Source organism: Echinops telfairi, unplaced genomic scaffold, assembly GCF_000313985.2.
Source record: "Echinops telfairi isolate 266 unplaced genomic scaffold, ASM31398v2 ScPeMD7_53;HRSCAF=182, whole genome shotgun sequence".
NCBI classification, from domain to species: Eukaryota; Metazoa; Chordata; class Mammalia; order Afrosoricida; family Tenrecidae; genus Echinops; species Echinops telfairi.
In genome coordinates, this window is record NW_022103951.1 from 2,323,947 (window position 1) to 2,342,609 (window position 18,663).

At 39.0% G+C, this 18,663-nt stretch overlaps 1 protein-coding gene across 3 annotated transcripts in view; it reads right to left on the reverse strand.

Annotated features, from left to right (window-relative positions):
• POLA1 (DNA polymerase alpha 1, catalytic subunit) overlaps positions 1 to 18,663 on the reverse strand; it is a 333,656-nt gene that overhangs the window by 148,266 nt on the left and 166,727 nt on the right. For all 3 annotated transcript variants that reach the window (XM_045290755.1, XM_045290756.1, XM_045290757.1), the window contains exons 33-34: positions 13,702 to 13,880; positions 11,891 to 12,022 (exon numbers count right to left, since the gene is read on the reverse strand). In XM_045290755.1, the coding sequence (XP_045146690.1) occupies positions 11,891 to 12,022; positions 13,702 to 13,880 (311 nt within the window). The remainder of the gene's footprint in view (positions 1 to 11,890; positions 12,023 to 13,701; positions 13,881 to 18,663) is intronic.

Here is an 18,663-nt window from a genome sequence, read left to right on the forward strand (position 1 = left end):
CACCACTGTTTTGGTTCACAGCTGAGTGCTTCTTCCCTACACCACCAGGGCTCATATCATAGACAATTCAACACATCATTTTTTTTCCGTGTGTATTTCTTTAGGATAAATTGCTAGAGCTGAAAGTGAAGCTTCTGGGATCTAGAAAGTCAAAACTATTTTCAAAAGATCACTAAGACATTTGTCTTTTACATTACGCTGACATCTGCACTGATGACACAAAATCAATGGTAAGCAAACCTCCCAGCACATTAGATTTGAACATGGCCATGACACCAGACTGCACTATTAATCACTACATGTGCCACCATCAGGCATTCACAGAAACAAATAAATAAGCCCGTTTCACCCAATTAAACAGCAAACAGTACTAATTTTATGAAACCCTAACCTGTGAACATGTATCTTTAATTATCATACATTGGTTGTCTCTCGAAGGAAAACAACAAGAAGTATGCAATTGTCTGGAGTTCCGAGCTGATCGTACCACTCTGTTCAGGGAAAACTGATTTTCCCTGAAAGAACGACTAGCAGATAAATTATGGTCACTCTGATATGGGCTTCTGCAGGACACTTTTGTAAAAATGAACAAAGAGAACCTGATATCTCAAACCGACAATATTTGTTACCAACGTTAAAATTTCAGCTTTGAGATTTCACTGGGGTCTTTATATCTACCATCTTCAGCTCAACCAGCTTTCCAATACTTAAAGACTTTTTAAATAAGACTGGCTCTGTCCCCAGCTTGGGAGAAAGATGTAGCAGTCTGCTTCTGTAAAGAGTTACAGCCTTGGAAACCCTGTGGGTCGCTGAATGGGAACCGCCTCAAAGGCAATGGATGGGTGCTATGCCATTACCTATACTAATCAGCCTGGTAATCCATTTTGCAGTGAAACTTAAAACAGGTCTCTCTCAACTCTGGGCTCTTTTGATCTTCCTTTGCTGATTAATTCCTGGAAGGGTGGCTCTTGCGTGTCCCTTGATGGAAAGCTATACCTCAGAGATATTATTCTCCAAAGATTAGCTGTGGCTTCATCTGCATGGTTTCTAAACCCTTATTACATACATAGATGTAAATCCTAGGCAGGTGTGGTTTTCCTAACACTTCTAACTGAGACACATTCTTGGCTGATGGATAGTGACCAAAGTCCTGCTAGGCTAGGCTCCTGAGAGCTGGACTATAATCATCTTAGTTCCCAGCAGCATGAACAGCTTCTTACTTGGCCAGGGAGCCCTGAGCACCTGTGCAGCACGGAGGAGGCTGGGGACATTTTAGAAAACAAACTGTTATGAGGTATGTCCTAAGACTACCCACCCTAAAGGCAATACTGTGGTGGAGCCAAGTAAAAAGAAAAACATTTTTGAGGCGGTACCAAGAGTTAGATAAGTTTTAGACCAAAGTCACCACACAACTGAACACACAGTAAAGCTACCACTGATTTATGTCAAACACAAACCAAGCTAATACCCAATGGTTTAGACTATACCAGCGCTCTAATTCTTATTTATTTATTTTTAATATTTAGAATCCAGGCTTGGAGAATTGTTAAATGATGCCTCAGAAAGCAGATATAGGGTTATTCCATTTAACGCAAGACAGTGTTTGACAGAATCATCTGGAAATTCATCTCTGTAACTATCTGCAAAAGACAGATTTCTACACGTGAACCATAGTGGATCCTTTCTAGGAAAACCAAATACGACAAAGGCAAGCCACTGTCTGAGGCAATGTCCTCCCATCTTGCCTTTACATGTATAGCAGAGAAGCAGCAGTTTCGCTTTCTTCCTTCAAGTCAGGAAGGTCAATGGTGAGAAAAATCTCACTTTGGAAAGGTTAAATGAAATCTGTTCTGGTTCAATTTCTTACTCTACTACAAGATAGTAGCTCTCAATGACTGGAGTTAGACCTGAAGTTAAGTTTTTCCTAAGTATACCAGGTTAGAGAAATCAAACTGAAGATAGGAATTCTACTGCTATGCCACAAGTCGTTTTCTAGTTTTTACCCAATTGTTTGCTATTTGATGACTCCCACATTTCTTCCAAGGAACCTTGGTGGTGTAGTGGATTACTAACTGGGTCATCAGGTCAGGAGTTTGAACCCACCAGGCACTTTGAGGAAGAAAGACGAGGCTTTCTGCTCCTGTAAAGATTTACAGCCTTGGAAACTCTGAGGCAGTTCTATTACATTTTATACTACCAGTCTGAGTGAAAACTGACTCGATAGCAATGAGCTTGGATTTATTTTATAACGTTTCCTCAAACCTCCAAATTTTCCTTTCAGAGGATGGCAATAGTATCAGAAGTTGCTGAAGCTAGACAGAGTGCTAGGGGATCACAAATAATGTCCCCAAGCATAATGTATTCACATTGTTGAATTGAAAAAAATTGAGCTTTCTCTGTAAACTCTCAAACTACAGCAAAAATTCTCACTCAAACGCTCACTCAAGAGTTGAAGCTCCAGGTTCAACAACTGATTCCCTTCCAAGGCCCAAGTTCAAGGCTGGGTAAGTGTGATTGGCTTTCTGGATCCATGCCCCAGCCAGAGATGTGATCTTAATGTGGAGGCCCAGAACTCTTGCTCCTTCCCATCACAGGGTAACTTCAGAGAAGATGGCTAGCAACTTCATATCCGTATCAGCTGCCTTATTCCACTGTTGTTGTTAGAGGCTGTTGAAGAGTAAACCTATGTACTAGAGGGAAACACTGGCCAGTCTTGCACCATCCTGACAATTATGTTTGAGCCCATTGTTGTAGCCACTGAGGGTCTTCCTCTTTTTTTTGCTGACCTCCTGCTCTGTCAAGCATGATATCCTTGCCCAGAGACTGGCCTCTCCTGATAGCATGTCCAAAGCGTCTAAGATGAAGTCCTGCCATCCTTGCTTCTAAGGAGCATGCTGGCTGTACTTCTCTCAAGGCTACTGCAACTTGCTAATTACAACTCTTCCACAACAGCTAATGCTTCTACTATGACACACTGTGTGAAATACATAGCTGGCATGAATCAGGGGGTCGGATTTGGACCGTTAGCCACTTAAACTTGTACAACACTTAAATTTACTCACAATGAGCTTCTACTCTATCCAGCATCAAATCTTTTCTTAGATTTTTGATGATTACAACGCCTGGTACAGCAGTAAAATGTTAACATAAGATTCAAAATTGGCTTCCTTGGCAAATAAGTACATGCCTCAGAAAAACCAGTCATTTGCTCACTACCTCTAAACCATGACTTTATCAACAGGCTCTGATGATCAGAGGCCAGGTTTTAAAAAGTAAACTCGGTGTCCATGATACTCACTTATACTTAAAGGCTCTACCAAAGGCCATGAAACAAAAAGAAAGACTAATTCTCCATATGCTCATTTTAATTTTGTTATTAATAAGATTTAGGACAAGTGCTGAGGCTTCCCACAGAAACTCCCCTTCTTAAAGCACCACTGGGCCCCGTGGAACCTGCTGCCTGCAATTCAAAATGGGTGGGAGAGATATCTATTGCTTCTTTGCATGCCTTTTGTACCACTTATAATTATGCTGTTAGAGTCTTTACAAAAAAGAAACCCAATTTATTCTTTTTAAATGTTCTAAATATAAACGCAGAAGCAAAGAAATAAACAATAATTCCAGTTGTGCTGAAAGTTTAAGCAATTTTGAACTGATGTACCTGAGATACTATTGCATACTGCAACCTACAACCTGAAAGTGATCAGCCGCATCACCACTGGTAAGAAATGAGAAATTTTGAGGGTTATTGAACAGGGAATATTTATAGAACAGTAGCGTTGCAAAGGCTTATTGCATGGCTCTACAACTCACCTGCACAGTGGCACTGTTGTGATGGCATGCAACATTTGAGAAGGGACACGAGAAAGACACTGGCAAGCAAAGGAACTGTGGTAGTGATTTACATGAATGGGGCTTGGGGGAGTAGAATGGGGATTGTTGCATCCCTAATTTATCACATTGATTTACTAATGCAGTTCTGTGACTTCCCAAAGAAACTTCTTTAAGTACTGCTGGGCATCAGAGAAGCACATTCGTGTTTCTAGAGTAAATATTTCAGCCAATCTCTCGCCCGGCCCTGGTTGCACTTTATATAAAGGGTAATACCAATGTAACTGCTGACTTCACAACAGTAGGGCTGGTATTTTCTTGGGAAAACATTTTACTGCGGTTTGGGTGAAAGCTTACAGGGCAAATTAGTTTCCCATTCAACTTATAGGCACTTTGCTTCATGAGATTAGATGCCATCTCCTCAATGTAACAGCACTCTTCCCTGGCTTTTCCATTTCCATTTGCCTCTCTCTCTACCTTCTGAGCATGGTTTTGGGGCAAGTGCAGCCCTTTTGATCTCTTATGGTTGATGGTTCTGAGGAGCACATTAATAGGTCTACTAAGTTTGGTTGCAAGGTGACCTCTGGGAGTGGGTTCAGTTCTAGGATCAAAGGGTTTCTGAGGGCCACAGTCTCATATCACATCAGTAAGCCTGGTCTTTATGATTTTGAATTTTAGTCCATATTTTCCTTCAGGACTATGTTCAGGACTACCTATAGACCTCAATCAGAGTCGTGAGTAGGAGTCAGATACCATATAATTTTGATCTCAAGCTAGTGGAGGCTGTGGTTCATTAGTCACTGGACTAACTGACTCCTTGAATATTTGATTTTCTTAATTCTTTGTCCTTTAGTAGGATAAGACCAATTGTGGTACATTAGATTGTCACTAACAAGCTTTTAAGATCCCAGTTACTAGTCACCAAAGTAGACCGTAGATCATTGTCTTTCTGAATAACTTTATGCCAATTGACCTGGATCCTAAGCCCTCAAGCCCAGTGATTTAGTCCCGTAAGATGTTTGGTCACAGCTCAGCAGTCTACATAACTTTGCCCTCTATATGCTCTACTGTGTACCTGAATATATTAGCAACACATTAAAATATGTATAACAAATATCCTCAGCCAAACTTGTATTTGAGTATATTTCCTTATGCCATCTATTCTGGTTTAGCTTACATTATCTACGAAGTATCCAATCATACATTATTACTTTTATTGCAGAATTGTGTATATAGTAGTATTTACTGTTGCTGCCTTTTACTTTTGCATAGCTCTCAGTGTGCAAAAGTTTAACATTCCCCTTCCTTGGTCATGTTGTGCTGACCTCCCCCTTATTGCCTACTGCCTTTCCATTCACCCAAGGTAATTTATGTCTATACTCTCCAGTTAGTGACTTCCCCCGCCTCCTGCTCCTGGTAACCACCAAAGAATGTTTCTTTCTGTGCATAAACCTCTTCTTGACTTTTTATACTAGTGTTCTCATAAAATATCTATACGTGATTGACCTATCACGCTCAGTAAAATGTCCTCCAGGTTCATTCATGTTGTGAGATGCTTTGTGGATGCATCATTATTCCTTATCATTGCATAGAACTCCGCTGTGTGTACGTATCAAAGTTTATCAATTCTTCTATTGATGGATATTTAGGTTGTTCCAATTTTTAAAAAACTATAAATATATCAACACACCAGGTTGTATGTATGTATGTATGTATGTATGTATGTATGTATGTATGTATATATATATATTCACTTAACAACTTTATTTCTCTAGGATATTTAATTCATAGTGGAATTTCAGGAATACATGAGCTCACTATTTCTATTCTTAAGGCAGTATCATACCATTTTCTACATTGGTCATACCATTTTAAAATCCCCCTAGCAGTGTATGAGAACTCCAATCTCCTCATGCCCTCACCAGCATCTGCTGTTTCCTTTTGGGACTTTGCTGTTAGTGCTGTTAGGGGTAACAGTTTCTCATGGTTGCTTTGATTTGGTTAATGGCTAATAATGATGGTGAGCCTCTCTTGCAACATTTGGTTTTATTGTTACTAACAGTGTCTTTAAAGGATGCATTTTCATTTTAAATTTCACAGGTTTGTTGTTACTGTTGATAAGGCTGGAAAGAGCAGCTTAGCACGGATTCTTCACATATTATAAGACTTTCTGCTCCCCCTCCCAAATGAGTGGCCTCTTCCAGAAGACCTCATAGCCACCATGCTGAGTTGTAGAATCTCTGACCAAATGCCTACTTCTTTACTAGGTGTGAACATTTGCAGGAGAAAGTCTTCTTATCATGATCAACACACTCTGGACAAATTTTTGAAATAACTTGTAAGAATGGAACCAGTACAGATAAAGAAACAGGGTTTATACCACAATTAATAGACTTAGAGAAACTATAGGGATAGAACCGGAGTAACAGCATTCACTTTTGCTGTCCTGTTATAAAGTTCTAGATAAAACACTTCTAGCAGAAAAGTGAAAGCAAGTTTATGCAGATATTAGTTTGCACCGTGATAATAGTATTTTTCTGGTTAATGCCACTTTGCCTCATGTTCTCTTTTGGGGGGGCAGAAAACAAATTAAAGATCAGAAATTGGAGATAAACATATATTAACATCAGTAGCAATCAGTGGTGTGAAATACAGAAGACAATAATGGGATATCACGATATTTTCATGGCCTGAAACAATTATGGACTTCTGTGTTATCCCAAGAATCTCGTGTTGTTGTTAGGTGCCATCAACTTCGCCCCATGTACAAGAGGACAAAGCACCTCTTGCTCCAGGCCATCTTCAAAATTGTTCTGATGTTCGAGTGCATTGTTGCTGCCACTGTCAACCCATCTCATCTAGGGCCTTCCTCATTTATCGCTGCCCCTCCACTTTAACAACCATGATAACATTCTGCAGAGACTGGTCTCTCCTGATAACATGTCCCAAGTATGTGAGATGAAGTTTAACCATCCATGTCTCTAAGGAGCATTCTGGATGTACTTCTTCCAAGACAGATTTGTTTTTCCTTTTGACACACTGTACTTTCAATATTCTTCTCCAGCGCCACAACTCAAACACACAGATTCTTCTTCTGTCTTCCTTATTCAGCATAAAACTTTCACATGCGTATGAGATCATTTAAAATATCATGGCTAGAAAATATATATATTTTGCGTTAGGCATACCTTAGTTCTCAAAGTAGCATCTTTGCTTTTCAATACTTTCAAGAAGTCGCATGTGGCAAACTGACCCAATGCGACGTGTCTTTTGGTCTCTTGACTGATGTTTCCATGAGCACTGACTGTGGACCAAAGCAAGCTGAGACCCTTACAACTTCAATCCTTTCTCTGTTTATCATGATGTTATCTACTGGGCCAGTTGTGAGGATTTTGGTTCTCTTCAAAATGAGTCTTAATCCATACTGAAGGATTAGCATGTGCTTCATGCAGCCTCCTTTTCAGCAAGTAAGTTTGTGACATCTGCAGATAGTCGTTAAGCTTGCCTCCAATGCGAATCTCATATACCACTAATAAATCTTCCACCCATATGAAACTCACTCACTGCTATCGAGTTAATTCTGAATCATGGTGAGCCTACAGGGTTTTCAGGACTAACTCCTCACAGGAGAACAGTTTCATCTTTCTCCTGACCCACACAACAGCAGTATAAAAGAAAAAGAAAAATTAGGAAAGCGTAACACGTCCTGGTTCCTTTCGTAATCAAAGGTTAATGTGCACACACATATTACTGAAAGCAAGGGGCTGTGGGGGAAATGACAAATGACAAAGAAGCAAGCGCAGTCGCGGTTCTTAAAAAGCACGATTCAGGAAATTCCGGCATTAGAACAAATTTCTAAGGAATTCAATCCCCCATTTCGGGCCTGAGCAACTAATCAACTTATCACATGTTTTACCAAACCCAAACCAAACTCACTGCCATCGAATCAATGCTGACTCATATTTACCCTATAGGTCAGGGTAGAAGTGCCCCTGTGAGTTTCTGAGACTGTTAACTCTTTACAGGAGTAGGAAGCCCCATCTGTCTCCCATGGGGTGACTGGTGGTTTCACACTACCGACCTTGTGGTTAGTAGTCTAACGCATAACCAATATGCCATCATGAGTGACGAGCACTGTTCAGTCTTTGAGATCCAGGGCCAGTAACACTTCACTGTTTAAAAAAATCATAGGATAGTACTGTGAGAAATGCTCTCATACACATGGCTAGAAGTGCTACAAGGCTGCCAAGGAACAGATTTTGCCCTGTTTGAACACTCTAGAACCTGCATGAACCATCAATGGGGACTGAGGAGTGAATTTCAGTATGCCCCACAGAGCCTCATAGAGGCTCCACCTTTAGAAAGGAATGGCTCCTTAAGTATTAAAATGAGGGTTTAATGTACATTATAACTAATAGTACTTGAGATGAAAGTAAATGACCCACTACCCCCCTTGCAGGTACCAAGAGAGGTCAGCTTCTCCATTTATCAGCAAGGAGGCCGAATAGACAAGGATCTCAATCGCAGACTCTCTTCTGTGGCTGCTTCATAGAAGGCTGAGGGGAACACTTCAAAAATGAACCAGCTAAACAAACTTCCCAGCAGCACTTGACAGAGCTACACCTATTCTTCCCATTTCCAAAGCAGTGGAGAATTAATTACCAGTTCTATGGATCTATTGTAAGTATAATAGACTAAAGAGCTATCACAGACACATTTATTGTAAAAGCACAATCCCAAGAGTGTCTAGTAGAGGGCCAAAACGATTAACACAAATGCTTTGTCAGATCAAAGATAAAACCTGCACCGCCCAATTGAGGAATGAATTAGAACAGTGGGTTATCTTTCAAATTAACCAGGGCAGTTAGTGAGGAAAATTTCATGAAAGTGTAATTCTTAGCCTTTGTGAATCCACACAGCAGGCATTCTGCCAGCTGACAAGATGATGAAATTTTCATGCTTTAAAAAAAGCCCTCTTCATTTCCCAATTTAGATTAGCTAGTGTTTTTCGCCCTTTTGTATTTGCTCTTCTGGAGCAGAATTTCAGGTCTGGGGGAACATGTATCAATTTTTAACCATAGAAATGAGGCCCTCACAAACATTCTAAGTAAGAGGTTTAGAAATCAAAGTCTTTCCGTTGGCTTTTTAGGGTTTTCCAAAAAAGAAAAAAAAATCATTTAAATTTGAACTATGTACAGAGGAACCAATAACGTTCAAGACAAGAAATCCACTTTTATTAGAGCAGTGGTTCTCAACCTGTGGGTCGTGACTCTTGGGGGGGGGTTGTTGAACGACTTTTTCACAGGGGCCACTGGATTCATAACAGTAGCAAAATGACAGTGATGAACTATCAACGAAAATAATCTTATGGATGGGGGGTCACCACCACATGAGGAACTGTATTAAAGGGTTGCAGCATGAGGAAGGTTGAGAACCACAGTATTAGAGCATCCGGTGCCACCCTAGCACTCCAGTGGGTTTTCCTCATCAAGAAATTCTTATCCTCAGAGTACAGAAAAATATCCTGGCTGGGTGCCTTTTGAATTTCTACGTATACTTGGAGCTGAAAGTGGGAGAGATATAGCCAATTGTTGCTAGATGGTGAAGGAAGAAAAAAATCTTTCTTCTTCTATTAAAGTAGCCAACATCAAAACATTAGGGTAGAACAAGCTGGATCTCACATATGTAAACTTTAAAAAAATGTTTGTTTCAGCACTTTTATTCACACCCCCTACTACTTATTCAAAAGAAACAAGTATATTTTGGTTTTGATAACCACCTTTCTTGGTCATCTGGAATGATGTTCCTTGGCAATGACAGTGGATGTTTGGTCACGTTATCATATTTCACTTACCCTCCCTAAAGTCCCTACCTTATAGAAATGCCTTCCTTCCTCAATGTAACTTAAACATCCCCTCCAGTGATTCTAAGACTTGCTCTAAGCTTAAAAACAACTTTTCTGTCCAGTGAGCACTATTTTAAACACGGCAAAAGAAGAGGAAACACTCTTGGAAAGTGTCATCTTCAGTAATCAGTCACTTCAACTCAATACTTCCTAGCAATATAGCTTTGCCTCGGGCACGATTGGTATCCTAGTCTCCAGGTGGATTGTCATCAGGATACAATATACCATTGAACAAATTGTCATCGGTGCCATCTGAGGCTCAATAACAAAGACAAGGCATAGCTCCTCTACCAGCTCAAGGTCCTTGAAGTCTGGGCCCAGAAGAAAACAGGACGCTCTACCATGAAGCCGAACCTCATGGTACCCGAGTCTTTTGAATGATCGCCCTGAGCTTGAAAACATAAGTACCTGAGAGATTTGTTCTGCTTAGAGCCAGGGAGAGAGGGAGCGGTGAATGGAGTTCTTTCTCTCTCCTCCATGGAGGACATCACAATGAAAGTAAATGCTCTGGAAACCTTGGGTTGCATTTCTGGACCCTAGGTTATTTAGCTCAAAAACTGTGTATAGACTCACCATCATAGTAACAAATACAAAACTAGTTTACAAAGCAATCTTTCAGCTTAGGCATATTTCTAACTACACAGATGATGATTTTTCAGAGTATTCTCCACTTAGTCAAAACAAATTGTCCCTTCGTCTAAGAGGAAATACATGGATTTGTTCTAGTATTAACATTTCCATGGTGAAAATGTTGATAGACTAAACACAGAGGGAAAATTCCAACATCTTCCCAAGAGTCAAGAGTGACTCTACTCAATGAGGTTTGCAAATGAGGAGCTGAATAGTTTGGATTTGGACACTTCATGCTAAGTAACGGCCTAGCATTTCATGTGCTGTCTCATCTATTTGTGGAATGTGACCCTCCCCCTCAATAACCTTTAGTGCCATCCAACTGTTCATTAAATGCACACAGGATTAGCCATGAAATGTTTCAGATTTTTTTGAGGGGGGGGGGAGTCAAAATTATCATAGGGAAAAGAGTAAACTTCAGACAAACCGACTTTTGTGGGGCATAGGGTAGGGGAGAGGAACAAATCCAAAGTTTTCTACTCTAAAAATCAAAATACTGGTACTACAGGTTCTCACTCTCCAATCTAACGAGAAAAGTCTATTCTAATATAATGCGTCCTTTTAAAAGGTAAGGCAAGGTGTTAGCCAACATATAAGTAGAAATCATAAAATTACATTAATAAAAGTCATGGGTCGTAACGAATAGAACTTGACCATTTTTTGTCAACTGCCTGAGTTTCTGAGACTGATACTCTTTATGGGACGGGAAAGTTCCATCTTCCTCCCTTTAAATAAGCTCATTAATTTTTCACAAAATGAATTTTGTTTGGAAGACAAATGACATAATGAAATGCTAAGAAAAATGACATGGGAAGTGTGGGGTTATCATTATTATTTTAGTTTTAATTGAGGGGGAAAATCTCATTCATATGAAATGTGTTAACAAGTAACAAACAAAAACTTTGAATGAAAGCCTTCTTTATAACCCAGACAGCCTTATTCACCGTTCTGGCATTTTTACTATATATTTATAGAGATTACACATTGTCTTTGAAAAAGCCAGGCCAATTGCATGTCAATTTAGAGATCTTTACTTTGATTTGCTTGGAAATTAAAGTATGAAATGTTTTAGATGATCATATAAAGTATTGGCTGGGAGGCAGTTAATTAAAATCACCATACATGTGTTATGGCTCCACATATCAAAAACAGGCAAAATGGACTTTTCCTCCTCAATTCAAGAGGCCAAGTGGCCATTTAGTGCAAGCTTCTCTAGGTGACAATAATCGATTTCCTAATCGCATTCTCTGTTTTTCTTAAAAGCAAAAATCTCCGTTTTGAACCTAGCTCATTACTGAAAGAGATGTAAGGCCCAATAGAAAATCAACTCATTTGTCATGCTAATACGCGTCCCCACCCCCAAATTACACACTGTATCATGCTTGTATTAACAGGATTTTACCAGGAATTTTCTCCAAAATCATTTCAAGAAACCAATACAAAATTCTACTATTTTATATGAAAGCAGGCACCAAACCTCAAGTCTGGGATTGTGTGTGTACAAAATGCATTCTGGGTACTTACGTCATAGTAGTTTTTAATGCGACGTCTAATGTCCAAGATCAATTTATTGCTCATCTGTGCTGTTGAGTCCAGAGGCGAAGCCTTACAATCGATGTTACTGCAACGATACAAGCTGGGCTCCACATTGGTTCCCTACAGGGATGAAAAGGAAGTCAAGACAGACAAGTACATAAAAGGTTATTGCCAGGTTATAAAAGGCCTTTGTCCTTAAAAACGTGGATGCTAGCCTGGTGTGCAGCATTAATTCGTTTTATTGGTGAGTGTTTAACACAACTTTCACAACTACTTTCTTCCTAAGACTCCTTTAATCCCATGTATCTTACTTTCTTTGCCACTATCATATCGGTGGCAAAGTTGAAGGGAAATCCCTGAAATCACTATTTAACATTCGAAACATGACACAGCCTGTGGATAAAGTAATTTGCTTTCAAAAATACCAGTAAAGTCATGTTACGGGAAACAGAAGTCTTTCTTTGAGATACTACTCAAATGTGTAATTCGGTACAGATTCGTTCCATGTTCGACGATGAAGCAGTAGAACCGACGATTTCGGTTTGCTTTCAACTTAACTGAAAGAATATAGTCTAAAAGTTAAAAGTGTTACGCCATTAAGCAATATCATTTATCATCAGACAAGCAAATCTAAAAACTCTTTTTCAGTCCCCCACCCCAAAAAGAAATGTTTTCAGGGTATGAAATCTGAAACTGTGAACTATTAGTAAGTTGGGGAAGGGGTAGCAGATTTTGTTTTGCTTGGCTTGAAAAAAAAAAGACAAAAGCAAATATAACTTACAGAAAAACTGTTGGTTTCTAGAGAATTTTGTTTTCCTTCTTAGTGCTTCAACATCTTGGTTTCTTGCTCCTGTCTAGTACATAACCCTACCCGCTACACTAAGCAATTCCAGGTGGAAGAGATTTTAGAGCTTGACATTGGCTCTTCCACAGTTAGCCCATCTGCAAGTCGTCAAGGCTCCATGCAATTAACTATCTTATTTACAGCTGTAATGAAGCAAAACTCAAGGATTTAGCAAGTATTGCTGATCTGTGTCTCCCTCTTCCTCGCACTTGCTTCCAAAGACTGCTTTGTTTTGATTCAAAAAAATGTAAAACATCTGCTGTTTGTCCAAATTAACTTAAAATAATTACTTTTAATTTAGATAGCAGATATATTTTCTCTCAGTTTCAAGGTTTTGCAGAGCTCTGCTGCCTCCTCATTTGCCAATGGCTGGTACATGCATGATACTGCAATGGAATCAAGTACCTTGGCCAAGTTTCAAGTTCTGATCCAAGGTCGGCAATACATTTTTGGCAGTACTTCTGCAGAGGAATGTCTCCCTGTCACTTTGTAAACGTTTGATATGCAAAAACAGCAGAAAAGATAACAGGAGTACCTTTGTAGAGAGGAGGTAAGAGGAATGTGTAAAGATAAACAAAAACTTTCCCCAAACATTTAGTTTCCATTAACTTGATTTAAAATAAAGGAAAATATTGTTCTTAAGTCTTAATAAATAGGGGTTGAGAGTGGGGAAATACAGGTTACTAATTAAGAAATTAAAATACAAAATACTTTTAAGAAAATCTGGATACTTTTTAGGGAGAGATTCTACTTGAAAACCAAGGCCAATCATTCTAAGAAGTCAAAAGCAATATTTGAGTATGTTCAATTTGATGCTAACATTCTTTCAACCCATGAAAAGATGTTTTCTTTGGATACCATAGTGTGGGGGGAAAGGAGCCTTTATATGATTTCACTCACAACATGGAAGAAAGAAAAAAAAAAGGAAAGACCAAAAAAGGGAAGACAAACTAACCGAACAATCAAAGACACTATCATAAATATTCTCGGTCCCACACGTAGGACATGGGCATTTAAACCGGTCACAGTGCTTGTACTTCTCTTCATCGGTGAGTTGTGCTGGGCCACCTAGGAAAGCATCATTCTCTTCATCTTTCTGATAATGGTGAACTCTAAATTGGGCGGGATCAAGTCCTATCAAAGAAAAACACAAAGTCAGAAGGTCCCTCATCCTGAAAATATCGAAAGAAGAAAACTCACAAAAGAGTTATTTGATATTGTCACACACACACAAACACACACACACACACTTAAATTCAAGACAAAGGGCTCTATCACATGGACAAAATGTTTCTTGGGGGGGTGATAACAAGTGATTGCTGGAAGGGAAGGGGAGGGGAAAAAAGGAAAATGAGCTGATTCCGGGAACCCAAGAGGAAAGCGAATTTTGGGAATGATGAGGGCAACAAATGTATAGATGTGCTTTACACAATTGATTTATGTATTGTGATGAATTGTATGAGCCCCAATAAATTGATTTTTAAAAAAACAAGTGATTGCTTTAGCAAGAAAACAGGTAAAGTACACTAACGCAATACATAAACATACGACTGGCCATTTGGGTTCGAAAGCGACTACTTCTATAGGATGGTTTTATTATTTTCTTAAGGTTACAATGAAAATCTTAGATAAATGCATGGTGTTATTAAGCAATTCTTAAAAGCAAAGTGGCACCATTAAAAGGAAAAAAAATAAAAAATAAAAACCCCATTAAAGAAAACCAGTTCCTAGCTATTACAACTCCTTCAAATACAGACACAACTGCTAATCCTGATTTCAATGCAGTGGTCGAGTTCATCTTGGCTCAGTAGTTAACAGCATGTAGGTTGCAATCTAATTCCGTGGTTAAAATTCAGTAGCCACATTTGAGACAATATGCACCAGGGCTTTCTAGTGTTCAGAATTCAGAAATGTAAAATATGTGCAAACACAATGGATCTACAGATTCTATAGGCCAAAATGTCCCCTGGCAATCCTGAAATTGTCCATATTTCAAACAGAAGCAATACCAGAATGCAATCCAGGCATAGTTTAGGTTAGCTTGTTTCCACAAATTCTTCTTTTTGTTTTAAAGAAACATTCCTAGGGCAGTCAACTAATTTACCCGTAGTCAAAGCATAGGTCATGCTTTTTACTATTTGCATTTATATGTACATATAATCATTCCACACCCTCGATTATAACATAAGTATTTCTTTGCAAGAATCCCCTAGAAATCCTTTAGAATTCCAGGCATCTTGGAAATCAAAATACCTGGGTACTAGGGAATTTTTGCACCCAGGTAAATAAAGTAATGTAAGACAGAATTTTTGAGTTTCCATTTGAAAACCAAGCAAAAAAACTTGAGCACAAAAGTACACCCCCCCAAAAAAAAAAACCTCCGAAAATTTGGTTTTTAAGCAGGAAGATGTCTCATAGGTATATTCGGAATTGATTCAAAATTCTAAGCCCTATTTTGTCAGCTATTAAGAGACCTCAGTGCCATGATTGTACAATACAGTGGAAAGATGCTGAACAAAGAGTAAGACTGAGGCATGGAGACTCAGTTTTCTCACCTGCAAAATGGTGGCAGTGTCACAGAATACATCAAGCCATTTTGGGGTTTAGATTGGCTAAGCAATCTAAGCTTTGAAAGGTTCTTAGGAAAATACCAATGCCTTTCAACTCCATTCCCCGCTTCCCCAAGACTCGTTGGAGCCCCGAGTATTGCAAATGGCTTCCAATAGTACCTAGAGTAACTGCTAAGCACTCAATAAATGTCATTTGAATTAAAAAAATCAAATAATGAGGCAGCATCAGCATGGAGTCCAGACCATATTCACACAAGATCATGAACTTAAGAAAACCTATAAACCCCATGATCATACTGCATTTCAAGGTCCTAGCTGCTCTTTGTGGGAACGAATGAGAGTGATGTTCTCTAAACTGATGGTACACAATAAAAAGAGAACACACATTCAAAATCATTTGAAAAATGATTCTTCGTTAGCCACACGAGCCAGTTGGCCTCAGGACTCAATATCCATTTTTCCTTCATGAATTACCTAGGCCCACCCAAAGAGAAGCGGCAGATCAGTGAAGCATGTGAAGCTATAGACCCGCACACTGAAAGCTCAGAGGGACTGAGGGAGCCAGGCCATTTCTTTACTGTAGTCTAAGGGAGCTAATTCATTCAACTCTAGTTGTGATCCAATTGTATGCATATGATGTTACATTTCATTAGTGCTTAGGAGAACACAGCCGCCCGTACCCTGCAGTGTGATTATCAATCAACACCCATTCCTATAGCATTTCAAAAAGTAAGGAAAAAGGCAAACCAAAAGGAAGATTCTTGAGAAGGCAAGCTTCTTTGCCAATCCGAAAAATAACAAAATCAAGGGAGAAAAGAAACCTCACACTGGCTTTGCACATTCACAACATTGACTGTGAAAGGGACCAGCTGAAGCTGTAACCAACCTCTCTTTAAAAGCCCTGGCTCACTGAGCACACCTGAACACAGGCAGCTTCATGCACCAGCTGCTGGGGGTGGAGGGGGGGCGGGTATGCTGCATGCTAGGTCAGTCCAAGCTAGGCACACGGGCCTAGCTAGTTATGGACAAAGATCCATCAACTGGACAAAAGTTATGGGAAAATTTCAAGTTTAATGAACTATTTACTTTAAATGTCCATTTCTCTCCAAACACAATAGCAAAGTCAACTATAGGCAATCCAAGATTACAAAGGACTTGTTTCTAAATCAAATTTGTATGTAAATTACAAGTATGGTTTGTATCAAATGTCAGTATATCAAATGTTTCTTAGTATAAACTGTATCTTTTCAATGCATAAAATTTTAAAGAAACGCTTCCAGAGACGCAAAATATCTTTATCATCATCATCATGTTTGATGCATCACAAAGCAGCACCTGTTATTATGAACCATTGTATCTACCTTGCATTTTTAATGTAATTGGCTTCATGGGCGTTGGTTCATAACTATGAGCTGTCAGAAGTTTGTAACCTGGGGACTGCCTGTACTTCAGATTTATTCCCAAACTGAAAATTTTTTAGGGGAGGTGGGCTTCATTTTCCTTGCTAATGAGTCAGTATTGAATTTTTAAAATATAAAAAGCAAATACAATCTATTAGATCTACAATAATCCGTGCACAAGTTACTTAAATAAAGAAGTCAGGGGGAAAAGTGATTCCCTTAAGAGGGTAATTATAAACTTGACAGGTAAATCACCAAAGGATTTTAAAATAAATTCTTTTAAGAAAACATAAAATGTCATAAGGATCACTGATTTTTTTTTTTTTAATGTCATTGCTCTTAGGTCTTTTTCTTTCTCTCGGAAATGTTAAAAATATAGGCGTAAGCAAGTGCCAAACTAATCCAATGTGTGGATTAATTTTTCTAGAGCCTTATGAAATCAGTAATAAGCATCTATTTCCAAGTTTCGGTAGACTTAAAAGTTTTATGATCCATATCCAACTCATTAAGGCTGGAAAGAAACAGCAGGAAAAAAAGTATCTAGTGCTGCCACCTAGAGGTAGAGACTGAATTCTAAAACGTGGAAAATAGAGCTGCTAAGCATAATCCCGTTTGTAGTTACTTCTGTCAGAAACGGTATTAAAGCAAAATCTTTAGGATAAAGATATTGTCACACATGCAAATACACTGCATATCAATATTAAACTGCTCACTTTAAAGTTAACAACTACAATAGACTCAGAACAAGAAAAGCAAAATGGAATTTCAAACTTCGTCTATAAGCTCTGGTGGTGTAACGCTTAAATGCTCAGCTGGTAACAAAAAGGTTGATAGTTCAAACCCATCCGTCACTGCTGTAGCAGTCTGCCTCCATAAACATTACAGCCTAGGAAGTCCTATGAACAGTTCTACCGTGTCCTATAGGGTTGCTATGAGGGCCGCCTCTACTCTACCACAATGGATTTGTTCTATTGAGACCTTTCTGTGAACTGACTTACAGAAACAAACATTATGGCCCATGTCTCAAATAACTTCCACTTCGATGAAGACTAGCTTCTGACAGATGACTTCAATCTTGTGGTCAGGAACAGAATAACAAGAGATCTGGGAGAAGAGTGGCTGAGGCTTCTCGCACAATGTGCAGAAAGGGAACGTGCTTTGATTCCATCCAGTGGCCTATAGTGCTTCAGTTCACCCTTCTTCTTGTGGGTGTGGGTGTGTGTGGGAGGGGGGGGGTATCAGGGGCAGTGGAATGAAATTAAAATACGATCAGTTATAATTAGAAAATGTGTAGTATCTGACGCTGTGAAGGCAGGAGGATCAAAGCGTTCCCGTTTCAGGAAGTATTTATAGAAAGGAAGAGCACATGCAACGAGTGTTTTTACTTGAGATCACCATATTCTTATCACACCCGCCCCCAATGTGACATTTAGCACAAAATTCGTTTTTTACCATTGTATTTCCCTACCATTGTAAACTAGGCTTATTTTTAGAGTGTTCACCTGCTTTCGGCATCCCCAAGGAGTATTTAAGCTGCGTCTAACTCAAGTCATGGGGTTATTTGAGAGAGGATTTGATCAAATACTGCTCTGCCTCCTTGAGACTCTATTGGTGCAACTGCAAATAATTACAGTAAAGTCAATTATGTACGTTCCAACAAGTGGAAAAGAGGGAAAACCCATAAAAAGGAAATGCAAAAGAGTAAAAGGAATTAGTGGTGATCCCAAGCCATCAGTGTATGCGATAAAAACCATGCGTACTTAACAGAATTTTGCTGTAAAGTTTTGTGTGTAAAAGGTAAACATTTATTTTTTTAATTATTAATTAATTTATTTTTTTTCTTTTTTAACATTTTATTAGGGGCTCATACAACTGTTATCCCAATCCATACACACATCAATTGTGTAAACCACATTTGTACATCGTTTCTCAAAACATTTTCTCTCC